General features: G+C 45.2%; 1 protein-coding gene across 2 annotated transcripts in view; it reads left to right on the forward strand.

Moving 5' to 3' along the window:
- The window catches only part of GNL3L (G protein nucleolar 3 like), a 28,434-nt gene extending 18,417 nt beyond the window's left edge, over nucleotides 1-10,017 (forward strand). For both annotated transcript variants that reach the window (XM_040266056.1, XM_040266055.1), the window contains exons 11-17: nucleotides 367-454; nucleotides 954-1,128; nucleotides 1,205-1,347; nucleotides 1,990-2,126; nucleotides 4,241-4,368; nucleotides 7,910-8,129; nucleotides 9,711-10,017. In XM_040266056.1, coding sequence (XP_040121990.1) covers nucleotides 367-454; nucleotides 954-1,128; nucleotides 1,205-1,347; nucleotides 1,990-2,126; nucleotides 4,241-4,368; nucleotides 7,910-8,129; nucleotides 9,711-9,793 — 974 coding nt within the window. In that variant the 3' untranslated portion in view covers nucleotides 9,794-10,017. The remainder of the gene's footprint in view (nucleotides 1-366; nucleotides 455-953; nucleotides 1,129-1,204; nucleotides 1,348-1,989; nucleotides 2,127-4,240; nucleotides 4,369-7,909; nucleotides 8,130-9,710) is intronic.
- Nucleotides 10,018-15,926: the final 5,909 nt, after the last annotated feature.

Genomic DNA, 15,926 nt, shown 5'->3' on the forward strand with positions numbered 1-15,926 from the left:
AGGTGAATTATACACCACGATGGATGGTTCTGTTTTATGACACTTCCCAGTGCTCACCATCCATTGGATTGTGTCACAGAGGCCTTGCATCCAGTACCTTTCCCAAGCTGGTTGTAAGTGGGAGGTGAGTGTCAAATCTAGTGAGAGGAACACATCTAGCCAGAGTGCTCACATGTAGAGGAAAGGGATAGAAAGGCCATGGAGGGGCTTGGTCAGGACCTTGGACAGGAAGGCAGGAGGCCAGGCTCTGTTTTTGGCTTCCCATGGCCTGGTCACACTGCCCCTGCCTGGGCCTCCCACACACAGGCTGTCTCAAATAGTTCTGAGGACCCTTCCTGCCCTGAAGTATCTGCTGCTCCTTTGTAGGCCTTCCCAATGTTGGGAAGAGCAGCCTGATCAATAGTCTGAAGCGCAGCCGTGCGTGTAGTGTGGGAGCCGTTCCTGGGGTCACCAAGTAAGTACCTGCTTGCTCTCCTACTTCACAGGTCCTTCACCCTACCATTTCCCAACTCCCATGCCTTCAGTCCCTGTCCCTTATGTTGGACCAGCTTCTGATTCTGCCGTAAGCATGGGAGTTTCATTAATAGCCCTCATTTACCTGGTACATCCTGGGTTTGGGCCAGGCACCCAGCTGGGTGTCCCCCCCCCACCACCACCCACAGCTCCTTGAAGCCTCCTGACAATCATGCAAGATTGGGCTCTGAGTAAGCAGCTCTGCTTCCTTGATGAAGCAACAGGCTCAGAGAGTCAGAGGCTTGCCTGTGGTCCTGCAGCTCAGTCCCTGGTGGTGGAAGTGAACCAGACTAGAATCAGACCCCACATCTCTCCACCTTCATCTGTATGCCATTTGTCACATTCCTTCTCTCCACTGGGTGCTTGGCTTAGAGGATGCCAGACACATCTGGGCTCATCACTGTCCTACGTCCTCTCTTATCTCCCCTCTCCTGACCCAGGTTCATGCAGGAGGTCTACCTGGACAAGTTCATCAGGCTGCTGGATGCTCCGGGCATCGTCCCAGGACCCAACTCAGAGGTGGGCACTATCCTGCGCAATTGCATTCACGTGCAGAAGCTGGCGGACCCTGTGACCCCGGTGGAGACCATCCTGCAACGCTGTAACCTGGAGGAGGTATGCAGGGCTCTGCTACCTGCCTTGCTATAAGGGCCCTTCTTTCTTACTCATGATTTCTTCCTCTCTTTACCAGATTTCCAGCTATTATGGTGTCTCTGGGTTTCAGACCACTGAGCACTTTCTGACTGCAGTGGCCCACCGCTTGGGGAAGAAGAAGAAGGGGGGTGTATACAGTCAGGAGCAGGCAGCCAAAGCTGTCCTGGCTGACTGGGTGAGGTGAGTAGGGGTAAGGGTGAGGCCTTCTGGGAGTCAGGCTCCACAAGGGGGTTCATCTGTTTTCACTGCAGCAGCGGGGCAGCCTGACTTCCTGCGTAGGGAAGGCCAAGGCATCAGGTCATATCCGGCTCGGCAACTCATGCCCAGTGATTATCCAGCAATTCAACCTCTTGTTCAGAAGTTACTGTCTGGGCTTTCTAGTTGACCCTCACTGTTTCTGACTTGAAAACTCATCCTTTCTTTGACTGGTCATTAGCTTTTTTTAACATACAATTAAAATTTTTATTTATTCATTTATTTATGTTTGACCATGCTGGGTCTTTGTTGCTATGTGTGGGCTTTCTCTAGTTGTGGTAAGTAGGGGCTACTCTCTAGTTGCAGTGTGTGGGCTTCTCATTCAGTATTTTATTGTGGAGCACAGGCTCTAGAGTATATGGGCTTCAGTAGTTGCAGTGTGTGGGGCTCAGCAGGTGTGGCGATGGGCTTAGTTGCCCTGTGACGTGTGGAATCTTCCTGGACCAGGGATCGAACCCATGTCCGCTGAATTAGCAGGTAGATTCTTAACCACTGGATCACCAGCAAAGTCCTCATTTGTCATTTGTTGTCTTAATAACGTCAGTTTCTTCCCAACTCCTAATGCAGCGGGAAGATCAGCTTCTATACACTTCCACCCTCCACCCACACTCTGCCTACCCATCTCAGTGCTGAGATCGTTAAGGAGATGACTGAGGTCTTTGACATTGAGGATACCGAGCAAGCCAATGAAGATACCATGGAATGTAAGTAGGGTTGAGTGGGTTGGCCTGCCCAGCAACTGGTCCTGTCCTAATGGAGCCACACACACCTGACAACAGGTCCCATATTTGACCTCCTCATGCTCTGGCCCTAGTCTGGTTTGGGGAGAACTATTTTAAACATCTTTAAATTTAATGTCTTTTCCCACAAAGTGAAGAATTGTAATTTGGGTCACAGGAAGATAGGGTGGTGGTGGAGTGGAGTGGGGGGGTTGGCTGGCTGTGGGCTCTTAGTAGACACGAAAAAATCAACAAAGTACCTGGAACATGATAAGGTGTTTAGGAAGCGTGAGTTTCCTTTCCCCATCTCTTGAGGCCTGGAGTGGACTGAGATACTTCTCTCAAAAACCCTTTCTCTCCACAGACATAGAGAACAGACTGGTGGACATAATGGAGGGAAGGAGAGGGTGGGACGAATAAAGAGTAACATTGAAACATATACATTACCCCATGTAAAATAGATAGCCAGTGGGAATTTGCTGTATGACACAGGGAGCTGAATCTGGTGCTCTGGGACAATCTAGAGGGATGAGATGGGATGGGAAGTGGGAGGGAGGTTCAAGAGGGAGGGGCATATATATATACCTATGACTGATTCACGTTGATGTATGGCAGAAACCATCACAACATTGTAAAGCAATTATCCTCCAATTAAGAAAGGAAACAAAAAACCCTTCTCCTTGCCCTAGGTTTTGTCACAGCCATTGACATGGATATAGCGTGTCCATTCCTGCATTTTTACCCTTGTCCCCATTGGTGGGTGAGGCATCTGAGACACAGAAAGGTGATACTTGCTAAATGGTACATGGTCAGTGACAGGCAGATGTGGCATTCAAACTAGCTCTCTTGTCCTATTGTTGAAGACTGTTCTAGCTCAGTGTATCTGAGTGGTTAGAAGAACTGCCTGGATTAAAATCTGAGTTTTGTTAGCTGTGTAGTGCTGCACAAGTTTCTTAATCTCTCCATGACCAATGACATCATCTGTACAATGGGATGATAGCACGTACCTGATAAGATAGTTGTGAAGACTTATTTAATATGTAAAACCTAGTGCCTGGCATATAGCACATGCTTGGTAAATATTAGCTGTTATTAAGATGGTTATTTGTTGGAGTACAAAGGTATGACTTTCAGAAAGTCCTGCGGGAAGTTTATTCTCTTCAGCTATTCTACCATCTGCAGCTCCTTCCTTTTCTACCCCACCCAAGAAAGGTGCCCGGTGCTCTCTGGGCCTGTCTATGGACACTCTGGGGTAGTGGAGAAAGTCTTGGCTGGCCTGGCTTCCAGTTACTCTATTTCTCTTGAGGGCCAGCTTTCCTTCTCTGGGCATTATAGTGTGCTTGGATTACAAATGAGGACAAGAGGCTTGCCTGCTTCAGAATATATCCCCTTGTAGCTTTGGGCAAGTCAGCCCTCTTTTGAACTTTACTTTTCTGTCAAGTGGGCATTTGGGAGGAATTAGAGCTCATATTTTTAGGGCTGTATGTGAGGGCAAGTTGGACTCTGGCAGTGAGAATGCACTTTAGCAAATGATTGAGGTCCCAGAAGTTGAGAAGAAGGAGTGGTTAATAATCAGAGTTTCCTAGTTGCCCTAGTGTTGAATCTTAAAGAGTGATTAGCAATTAGAGGCCCAGGGAAGGAGATGGGGCAAAGTTTAGAAGAGGTGGCGAGGGTAGTATGGGCCCAGGGCAATGTGCACTTTTGTGGTCTGCAGTAGAGGCCAGCTCCAGACAAGGCAACAGTGAAATAGGGAGAGAGGCCTGGTCCTGGGGAGGGAATCCCAGTAGCTGCCATTTATAGAGCAGTGTCTCAGGCCAGTGCATTTCAGGCACCCATTGCTGTGATTCACAGCAGCCCTGTGTTACAGGGCTTGTGGCATTCTGCTTTTCAGATGAGGAAGTTGAGGTTTCAAGACCGGCAGGCGAGTGGAAAACCCGCACCTTTAATCCTTTGTTATATGGCCTCCCAGCAGGAATAAAAGAGCCTGCCTTCTTTACTCCCCTGGGCAGTGTCCACATATCCTTTCCACTGAGGCCTGACCGGGGGGCTGGTAGCAGAAAGGAGACAGGGCCCTGACAATGGTATTGATTGTGTTAAAGGCTTGGCCACTGGAGAATCGGATGAGCTGTTGGGTGACATGGACCCGCTCGAAATGGAGATCAAGTGGCTCCGTTCTCCGATGGTGAAAATAGCAGATGCCATGGAAAATAAAACCACCGTGTATAAGGTACCTGTCTCTTTCTTCATGGCAACCCTCTCCTCTACCCAAGGGCTCTGGGAAATGGTCAATCCCTTCCACCTGGCTCCCATGAGGTCCACCTGTAATAGTGGGGAGGTACAGGTCATTCATTCACTCCCTGTGGGCACCCTGGCTGTAGGCAGGGTATATCCTTTGCAAACCAATGGCAGATCCAAGGAGGAGATATGCTCTCAGGCAGCTTTCCCAGCCCAGCTTTAGCCCTAGAGAACAGGATCCCCGTCTATCCACCCCGCTGTTCAAGTTACAAACCTGGACATCCTTGACTTGTCCTTCCCACTAACTGGTATCTTGGATCCTATACATAGTCACCAAGTGTGTCTTCTCTCTCCTAAATCTTAATAGATGCTCTCGGTGTCTTTCTGGCCTACCATTCCTGTAACCCTAGCCTAATCTTCCAGTTGTCTTTGACCTGGACATATGTCTCATATCAGTTCAGTTCAGTTCAGTCGCTCAGTCATGTCCAACTCTTTGCGACCCCATGAATTGCAGCATGCCAGGCCTCCCTGTCCATCACCAACTCCTGGAGTTCACTCAGACTCACAGCCATTGAGTCAGTGATGCCATCCAGCCATCTCATCCTCTGTTGTCCCCTTTTCCTCCTGTCCCCAATCCCTCCCGGCATCAGAGTCATTATTTTCCAATGAGTCAACTCTTCGCATGAGGTGGCCAAAGTACTGGAGTTTCAGCTTCAGTATCATTCCCTCCAAAGAAATCCCAGGGCTGATCTCCTTCAGAATGGACTGGTTGGATCTCCTTGCAGTCCAAGGGACTCTCAAGAGTCTCCAACACCACACTTCAAAAGCATCAATTCTTCGGCATTCAGCTTTCTTCACAGTCCAACTCTCACATCCATACATGACCACTGGAAAAACCATAGCCTTGACTAGATAGATGGACCTTTGTTGGCAAAGTAATGTCTCTGCTTTTCAATATGCTATCTAGGTTGGTCATAACTTTTCTCCCAAGGAGTAAATGTCTTTTAATTTCGTGGCTGCAATCACCATCTGCAGTGATTTTGGAGGCCCAGATATAAAGTCTGCCACTGTTTCCACTGTTTCCCCATCTATATGGCAGGTCCCAAAGGTCACTTGCCCTTTCATGGCTCCCCAGCACCTACTGGATCAAGTTGATATGCTGTGCTGGGCTGTGATCTCTGGAGGCTTTTTCAGCCTCTTCATCTGCCAGTCCCCCCTGTCTCTGCCCTTTGAGAGGTCACAGTTTAGTGGTTTAAGCCATAGATAATCTACACTGATGAGACACACAGGGATTCAGGGCAGAGGCTGGGAAAGCATGAATCTAAGGGCCCTAACCTATACTGCTTGTGAGCCAGTGAAGTCTTCCCTCGGGGCTCTGATATTTATGCCACATCTTGAAATTTGAGGAATTTTCTGGGCAGGAGGGGCAGCAGCCCTGGGGCAGGGGCTCAGCCTGTGCATGTGCCAAGACCTAAAAGGGTGAGCATGGTATTTTGCAGAAATCACTAGTGGTCTGAGGTGGCTGGAGTCAGGTAAGAGGCAGGGAAGGGTGAATCTGGTGTCAGATCCCTGAAGGCCTCGAGTTTGACTTTAAACCATGGGTAATAGGTAAACACTGAAAGTTGGCTGTTTTGTGTGGGAGGAGGAAAGGCAAAGGGCTTAAATTTTTTTCCCATTTTGTTTATTTAAGATATTTTGACTAGGTACATGGTAAAAAAACTGAAAAGGTAGGAAATTTCCTGGCAGTCCAGTGGTTAGGACTCTGTGCTTTCACTGCCAAGGTCTGGATTCAATCCCTGGGGAACTAAGATCCCACAAGCCGTGCAGAGTGCCCCCTCCCCAGCCCCCGCCGCCAGAGAAAGGTAAAGGGTATACAGTAAAAGTAAATCTCTCCTACTTCTCTATTCTAGCCACCCTGCCCTCTCCTTGGAGACAGTCACTATTAGACTTGAGTGTCCTTTCAGAGCTATTGCATCTTCACGCACATGCACATAAAAGCAGATAGCGAATCTATTTTAATCCAAATAGTCATATGCTGTTTGTATTGCTCTGCACATTCCTTATTTCACTTACAAATTCACAGTGTAGATTGTTCCATAAGATTACTTAACTGCCCTTCATTTTTGATGGCTACATAATATCTGGAAGGGTTCCTTAAGCAGGGAAGTGACATGGTCAGTTTGTATAATAGAACTATCACTCCAGTGACTGCAGTAAGAATCAGGTTGGAAAGAAAGGAGCTGAAGTAGAGGTAGGGAGTCTATGAAGGAAACTCTTGCCTGTGCTCTGTAAGAGATAAGACCTGCCTTAGGGCAGTGGTAGGAATTATGCCCATTCCAATTTTCACATAGTTTCAAAACTCTCCCTAGTGCTTATAGGAAAATCAGTTTAAAGTTGTGAGTTTAAGGCCATCCCCCAGTATTTCTTACTGAGCCCACAGGCACCCAGAACATACTATTTTTCCTCACGGACCAGCAGTAGTTCCCTAGTCTGTATTATAAGTTCCAGGCTCAGGTTCAGGGCCATGAGTAGGGCCACTCCATTGTCCAACTCTGGGAGATACCATTAGGTGTGCTGTGTTGTAAGTGGTGCCCACCCCCTGCAACCCCAGAGTTGTAGGGTTTATAGCATTGCTTTTCCCCTGCTGTAGTGTAGTAGGTAGTCATACATACAGAATTCTGATTGCTTGGGTTCTGATTTATTCCATTGCTTACTAGCTGTGTGACCTTAATTACCTTGTTTGTCAAAGACATTGTTGCCAGCATTAAATTAGTTAATATGTACATGTATGTGAGTACATGTATATATATTCATATGTATGTATATGACACATATACATGTATGTGCTTAGAAATGTACCTGGCACATAGGGAGCTTTCTGTCAATATTATGTTTTACTGACCCTGTGTACCTTCTACTCCAGCCCAGTAGATACCCTTTCAGGTGCCCAGGTATGCTCTGTGCTTTCCAGTGTTCAGTCAGGAATGACCCTTCCATCAGCAGTATGTTGACCACCACCATGCCCTCAGCCTCTGTCACTTAGGCGGCATATCTTTGGTGGGCACTTACTGTATTCTAACTTGTGGTACAGTTGGGTTTTTTCCTCTTTAGCCTGGTTGCTTCCCAAAAATGGGTGTACATGTGAATCATTTCTCCAGCATTTCCCCATACAGAACTGGGCACAAGATAGATGTTGGAACATATTTGTTAAATTGAGTAAGACCTTAAAAGGTCATTTGAACAAAGAATCATTGTAATATCAATTGTCATTGACAAGTAGTTCTACTTTTTCATTTTATTCTTGTAAAAACCAGGCAAGCTACCCATTGCCCACCCTTATTTGACAGATGATCAAATTGTGGCTGAAAGAATAACTGAGCACCTGCCAATCTGTGGTAGAGCCAGACTTGAAGCTTAGGTCTGTGTAACTCCAGACTCCTGTTCTTAATGCAAGCCTGTCCCTGCCTCCTTTGCAGAAGTCTTTGGAGTTATATTGGGGGCCCAGACCTCACTGTTGTCCTCACTTTCCCCAGATTGGAGATCTTACTGGGTATTGCACCAATCCAAACCGTCATCAGATGGGATGGGCTAAGCGCAATGTGGACCTTCACCCTAGGAACAATAGCATGGTGAATGTTTGCCCAGTGGACCGCCGCCCAGTGCTTCAGAGGATCATGGAGACAGACCCCCTGCAGCAGGGCCAGGCTCTGGCATCTGCCCTGAAGAAGAAGAAGAAGATCCAAAAGCGTGCAGGTGGGAGGACCTGACCACCCTCCTGTGCTCCAAAAAGGAACCACCTGAGGCCTTAATTAAGGGCCCCTAAATGAGCATCTCCATGTGTCCAATCCTCTTCCAGGATTAGGGGGCAGGGATGGGTTAGGAGTATCACCTGCTAGCAGAGTGGTCCTCAAACTTCAGTAGCTTATTTTAGAATTGCCTGGGAGGTTTATTAAAACACAGGATTCTGGGACCCACCCCCAGAGTTTCTAGTTGAGTAGGTTGGCCGTTGGCGGGGGCTGAGAATTTGTGTTTCTAACTGGTTCCTAGTCAGTGCTGATGTTGCTCCTCTGGGGGCCACACTTGGAGAACCACTGGCCTAGTCTTATGTATCAAATACCACCATTTATTTATCATTGCTTTCTATGTGTTAAGAAGCTTTCAAGCTACGTACATATGTTTACTTTATCTATAGATAAAACACTCAAAATCCAAAGCATACAAAAGGATATACATTAAAGTCTCCTCCAGTCCCCTAGTTCCAGGCTTCCCCCCAGAGGCAACCAGTTAATTTCTTGTGTCTCATTCCTGGGGTAGGTATACAGGCAAATATCTATATATTCCTTGTTCTCTTTTTTAGACAAATGTTAGTCTCCTGAACATACAATTTGCCACATCATTTTTCCACTCAACATATATTACAGGTATTTCCCCATCAATTCACAAAAGAAGTCCCTTTACTTTAATGGAGGTCCATTGTGTGGCCGGTCCACTTAGGTCTTCATGCTATACTAATTTTCACTAACTCATTGCAAAAGTCTTATTCTCATTCGGTAAGTGAAGAAACTGGGTCCCAGATACTGCAGGTATTTGGGCCAAAACGTGAACCTAGGATGACTTGATCCCATAAGCCCTGTTCTTTGAACTAGACTATGTTCATAGCCATTTTCTCTTGGCCTGATTGTACACTGAGTCCTGGGAATACAGAGATTAATTGCTCTTTAACTGCTGGTCTTATTGGAGTGAGGAGGAGATAAGAAAACAGACATTGGGAACACAAAATGATCACTATGAAGACATAGAAAACAAAACGAGGGAACTTAACCCAGCCTGAAGGTTGTGGTGGGATAGAGGTGATCAGAGAAGGCTTCCTGAAGGAGGTTATGTTTGAGGAAAATCCCAAGGAATAATAGGGTGTGGCTGAAAGCTGGAGGTGAGCATTCAGGTTCAAAGACCCTACTGCCATCCTGCTGGTTTGCTGTAAGAGCTTTGGGGGTCTTAAAAAGCACTGCTGATGGCAGAGTGCTAAGTTCAACATAGTAAAAGAAAAGAGCTGTTTTGATACTAGGAAGAGATAAATATACTTGAAGCTCAGTAGTATGACTCTGAGATACAAGCTATTTTGGGGTGATCATTTCACAGGTAGACAAATGGGTCTTTCTCTGTGATTCAGTAGTGGTCTGCCAGTAGCCCACCAGTTGTTTTGTTTAGTGTTGATGGTGGGTGGTTAGGGAGCCAGTTTGGGAGTTTGGTGCAGACAAAGATAAATGTAGCCTAGCTCCTGCAAGCCTCCTGTTAGCCTCCACCAAATGACTTCCTGTTTTTCTCCATCTGCAGACAAACTTGCCAGCAAGCTGTCTGATTCCATGATGTCCGCTCTTGATCTCTCTGGCAATACTGATGACAGTGCTGGTGACTGATCCGCTGATCTCACCTCCCTCTCCAACTCCAGTTCCAATGGAAATAACAGATGAAATGGTTTGCTTCTCCCTGAAGCACCTGCATATTAAAAGAACCCCTCACCTACTTCCCTTCATTCTCCAGGAAAAAAAAAAAAGGTCCCAAGTGTCTAAAGCTGACAAACCTAATACCTTTATTTAACCCCTACTCTGTTTACAAGAGAAATAAAATAATCAGAAGATCCCTTATGCCAACAATTTATCCCCCACCTTACAGGCTGGACTGGTTGGAGGGCTGACCCCTCACAAAACCCTCTTGCAGACTGCAACTAGAGGCTAGGCTGCTGTATATCTGGGGATTCCTTGTGAGTGTGTGTGGGTGTGTGTGAGTGTGATGATTTTTCTACCAGTCCACAACAGAGCTTAGCAGTAAGATATCCCTGCAATGGGCTGTAGGCCACACATCTTCCTCTCACCCAAGTCTACAGATCCTTGCTGTGGCAATGGGAGTAAAGGGAACAGTGATAAGCCTTCTGAGACTCTGGAAGGATCTAGGGATAGGATAGAGGAAAGAAGACAACACACAAGCCTGGCCGGTTTGAGGTGTGGTAAGCACTGTTTGTTCACACAGGGAAAATAAGGCACCTGTTGGTTGGTTCTTGTTATGGGGCATTTCTGGGCAGACTGAGTTGGGAATCCCTTGAACTGATTGATGTACTCTGGCTGGGCCCCATCCTTGTGTCACCATGTCTCACCCAGTACCAGCATTTGATTCAAAAGAGTTTTGGTGTCATTTATTCGTAGGCTGCATCCTCAAGAGCTACCAACTCCTTTCCCAGTGTTTTCTAAACATTATACCCCTTAAAACTATTAGCTACCTCTTCTGGAGGAGCCTGCCCTATCAGACAAAGGCCCAGGAAGTGTCAACATTCCTCAGTAAGGACTTTGGGTAAATTATGGCAACAGAAACACAAATCTTACTTTACCAGAGCTTGTTTGAGTCATGCTTAGGACCTCAGTTCCCAGCAGTCTACCAGAGACTGGACACGTTTGAAGGGAATGGGTCTTAGACTGCAGTCTGCCCCTCACCCCAAACTTCCACATCCTCATCTTTGGAACCACATTCACAGCTTAGCCTTGCCTCTTGCTGTCACCCCCTAATTTACCTATTCAAATCCTAAGACTAGAACCATGTAATGGACTGATGAGCCCTTGGCTGCAGGATGATTGGCAGGGAAGTGCAGACCACTTCTGCATTCTGGCACAGCCAGAGGAAAGAATTACATACTGCTTGAGCACAATACCCTGATACCTCCCTTAACATTCAGTGCAATTCTGCCAGTAAGAGGTTAGTCTCTCCAAATGTAAGATAGTAGGCTCAAAGTTGTCAGAAAGTAGGCAAGATAACATACATGTATATTGGGACCTAGGTGTGATAAAAACTATGCCAGGCCCTTTACTCTGCATTGTATAGCCTTCTTAACATTGATTAACTACCTATGGTGTGCCAGCCTCGTTAATCAAAATTTTAATACATTCTCTTTTTTGGCTTTAAAAATAGAGTCTTGCTAAAATTCTGCTCCAAATGTCCTTTAATGGGGGCCAACTTACTTCACACTACCTTAGCAAACTCCTGAAAGATAATAGTGCTACAGTGAAAAATTGGGTACCAGGACGGCTAAGGCCATTTAAAAACCATATGACAAGTCATAATTTAACTTCATAAATCTTTTATAGTGCTCCTGAGAGATAAAGTACTAGAAATCGGTATCTTGATAAGGAAGAAACAGTAAGGGAACAAAATTTGGTCCAAGTCAAAAGAACTAAGGTACTCATGTCAGGATAAGAATTTGGGATTCCAGATTTTCTACAGCATATCACAATTCTTTAAATAATTTCTAACTTTAAAAAATACGATTTTTGGCTGCACTGGGTCTTCATTGCTTTGCTCATGCTTTCTCTAGTTGTGGCCAGTGAAGTGTATTCTTCATTGCGGTGGCTTCTCAGGCTCTAGGCATGTGGGCTTTAGTAGTTGCAGAACACAGTCTCAGTGGTTGTGGTGCACAGGCTTAGTTGCTCTTGTGACATGTGGAATCTTACTAGACCAGGGATCAAACCCATGTTCCCTGAATTGCTAGGCAGATTTCTAGCCACTGTACTACCAAGGAGATCCCCACAGGTTTTAAAAAATGTTTCTTGAGTCTTTTCCCTCTTGCCTTAATAGTATAATTTATGTACAATAAAGTTTACCCTTTACAGTGTAAGTACTGTGAGTTTGCACAAAAATATACAGTAGTGAACTACCATCACTATCAAGATATGTGATAGTTTGCATCACCTCCAAACTCTCAGGACCCTTTCTAGTCAACCCCTACCCCCACCCTCAGATCCACTGATCTTTTTTTTTCTGCTCCTATGGTTTTGCCTTAATATGGATGTCATGTAAAAAGAATCATACAACATGCAGGCTTACGTTATGCCACTGCCACAGTGTGTGTGTGCTCAGTCATGTTCAATTGTTTTTGACTCTATGGACTGTAGCTTGCCAGACTCCTCTCTTCATGGGATTACCCAGGCAGGAATACTGGAGTGGGTGGCCACTTCCTTTTCCAGGGGATATTCCCGACCCAGGGATTGAACCCATGTCTTCATCTCCTGCATTGGTAGGCAGAGTCTTTACCATTGAGTCACCTGGGAACCTCTTTTATGTTTTAAAATTTTTTATTAAAAATTTACATAGAATAAAATAACTAATGTCTGGTATACAGTTCAAGAAGCATTGACAAATGCATAGAGTTGTGTAACCAACACAGTTAAGGTACAGAACTGTTCCATTACCCTTTGCACTCCCCTGTCAAATTCATACTGGCTACTTTATAGTAAAAACTTCCCTACTTCTGACTCATGGCAAACCTGATTTGTTCTTTCTCCTTATAGTTTTATCTTTTGGAGAATGTCATATAAATGGAATTATACAATATGGAGCCTTTGGAGACAGGATTCTTTCACTAAGCATAATTCATTTGAGATTCATCTACATTGTTGGGTTTAATAGTCCCTTACCCGAGATATACTCCATTGTATGAATGTACCATCATTAGCTTATCCATTCCCCAGTTGAAGGGACATTGGGTTGATCCCAGGTTTGATCAGTCACAAATAAAACTGGAGAACAATTATACCAAAGAAGTTCTTACACTGTTGTGAAAGTTCTAGGCCCCACAACAGACTTTCCAACCTAGGGATCCAGCAAAGGGACTGAGAATTCCCAGGGAATCTAACTTTGAAGGTCAGCAGGATTTGATTACAGAACTTCCACAGGCCTAGGGAAACAGAGATTCTTGGAGGGCACAAACAAAACTTTGCACACAATCAGGACCCAGGGGAAAGGAGCAGTGATACTACAAGAGACTGAGCAAGACTTGTCTGTGAGTGTTTGGGAGTCTCCAGCAGAGGCATGGGTCAACAGTGGCCTGCTGCTGGTCAGGAGCACTGACAGCAGCAGTCCTGGGAGGCACAGAGTGCTAGCATATGTCCCTTTGGAGGAGGTCACCATTACCCCTACCATGGTTTGCCATCAAGGCCAAACTACAGGGAGGGAACACAGTCCCACCCATCAGCAGAAAGTTGGATTAAAGATTTAATGAACATGGCCTTGCCCACCAAAGCAAGACCCAGTTTCCTGCACACCCAGTCCCTCCCATCAGGAAGCTTGCACAAGCCTCTTATCTTTAGAGGGCAGACAGAATGAAAACCACAATCACAGAAAACTAACCAAAATGATCATATGGATCACAGCTTTGTTTAACAATAAATTGTAAGCAATGCTATGTAGGGCCACCCAAGACAGATGGGTCATGGTGGAAAGTTCTGACAAGACATTGTCTATTGAAGAAGGGAATGGCAAACCACTGCAGTATTCTTGCCTTGAGAACCCTATGAACAGGATGAAGAGGCAAAAAGATATGGCACTGAAAGATGAATCCCTTCCAGGTTGGTAGGTGTCCAATATGCTATGGGAGAAGAGCAGAGAAATAGCTCCAGATGGAAGGAAGAGGCTGAGCCAATCAGAAATGACGCCCAGTTGTGGATGTGTCTAGTGGTGAAAGTAAAGTCTGATGCTATAAAGAACAATATTGCATAGGAACCTGGAATGTTAGGTCCATTAATCAAGGTAAATTGGAAGTGGTCAGACAGGAGATGGCAAGAGTGAACATCAACATTTTAGGAATCAGTGAACTAAAATGGACTGGAATGGGTGAATTAATTCAGATGACCATATATCTACTACTATGGGCAAGAATTCTTTAGAAGAAACGGAGTAACCCTCATAGTCAACAAGAGTCTGAACTGCAGTACTTAGATGCAATCTCAGAAACAACAGAATTACTTCAATTCGTTACCAAGGCAAACTATTCAAAATCACAGCAGTCCAAGTCTATGCCCCAACCATTAATGCTGAAGAAACTGAATGGTTCTATGCAGACCTCTAGAAGGTCTACAAGACCTTCTAGAACTCACACCAAAAAAAGATGTCTTTCTCATCAGTGTTGTATTTCAGTCATTCAGTCATGTCCAACTCTTTGTGACCTGATGGACTGCAGCACGCCAGGCCTCCCTGTCCTTCACCATCTCCTAGAGTTTGCTCAAACTCATGTCTGCTGAGTTGATGATGCCATCCAACCATCTCGTCCTCTGCCGTCCCCTTCTCCTCTGCCTTCAACCTTTCCCAGCATCAGGGTGTTTTCTAATGAGTCAACTCTGCATCAGGTGGCCAAAGTATTGGAGCTTCAGCTTCAGCATCAGTTTTTCTAATGAATATTCAGAATTCCTTTCCTTTAGGATTGATTGATTTGATCTCCTTGCTGTCAAAGGAACTCTCAAGAGTCTTCTCCAGCATCACAGATTGAAAGCATCAACTCTTTGGCACTCAGCCTTCCTTATGGTCCAACTCTCACATCCATACATGACTACTGGAAGAACCATAGCTTTGACTTTATGGACCTTTGTCAGCAAAGTAATGTCTGCTTATTTATTTATTTACCAACTTTTTGGCTGTACCAGGTCTTAGTTGGGGCATGCGAACTCTTAGTTGTGGCATGTGAGATCTAGTTCCCTGACCAGGGATTGAACCCAGGCACCCTGCATTGGGAGCTTGGAGTCTCAGCCACTGGACCACCAGGGAAGTCCCCTCTCCCAGCAATCTTGATTCAAGCTTGTGCTTCATCCAACCCAGCCTTTTACGTGATATAATCTGCATATAAGTTAAATAAACAAGGTGACAATATACAGCTTGGTCATACCCTTTCCCAATTTTGATCCAGTCAGTTGTTCCATGTCCAGTTCTAACTGTTGCTTCTTGACCTGCATACACATTTTTTAGGAGGCATGTAAGGGAGTCTGGTATCCCTACCTCTTTAAGAATTTTCCACAGTTTGTTGTGATCCACACAGTCAAAGGCTTTAGCATAATCAATGAAGCAGAAGTAGATGTTTTTTGGAATTCCATTGCTTTTTCCATGGTCTGACAGATGTTGGCAATTTGATTTCTGGTCCCTCTGCCTTTTCTAAATCCAGCTTGTACATCTGGAAGATCTTGGTTCACATAATATTGAAGCCTGGCTTGAAAGATTTTGAGCATTGCCTTGCTAGCATGTGAAATGAGTGCAATTGTTCAGTGATTGGAGCAACCTTTGGCATTGTCTTTATTTGGGTTTGGAATGAAAACTGACCTTTGCCAGTCCTGTGGCTACTGCTGATTTTTCCAAATTTGCTGGCATATTAAGTGCAGCACTTTTAACAGCATCATCTTTTAGGATTTGAAATAGCTCAGCTGGAATCCCATAACCTCCAGTAGTTTTGTTTGTAGTGATGCTTTTCCTAAAGCCCGCTTGACTTCGCACTCCAGGATGTCTGGCTCTAGGTGAGTCATCACACCATCATGGTTATCTAGGTCATTAAGACTTTTTTTCTATAGTTCTTCTGCATATTCTCACCACCTCTTCTTAATATCTTCTGCTTCTGTTAGGTTCTTACCATTTCTGTCCTTTATTGTGCCCATCTTTGCATTAAATCTTCCCTTGGTATCTCTAGTTTTCTTGAAGAGATCTCTAGTCTTTCCTATTCTATTGTTTTGATCTATTTCTTTGCCTTAT

Source organism: Oryx dammah, unplaced genomic scaffold (assembly GCF_014754425.2).
Source record: "Oryx dammah isolate SB20612 unplaced genomic scaffold, SCBI_Odam_1.1 HiC_scaffold_23, whole genome shotgun sequence".
NCBI lineage: Eukaryota > Metazoa > Chordata > Mammalia > Artiodactyla > Bovidae > Oryx > Oryx dammah.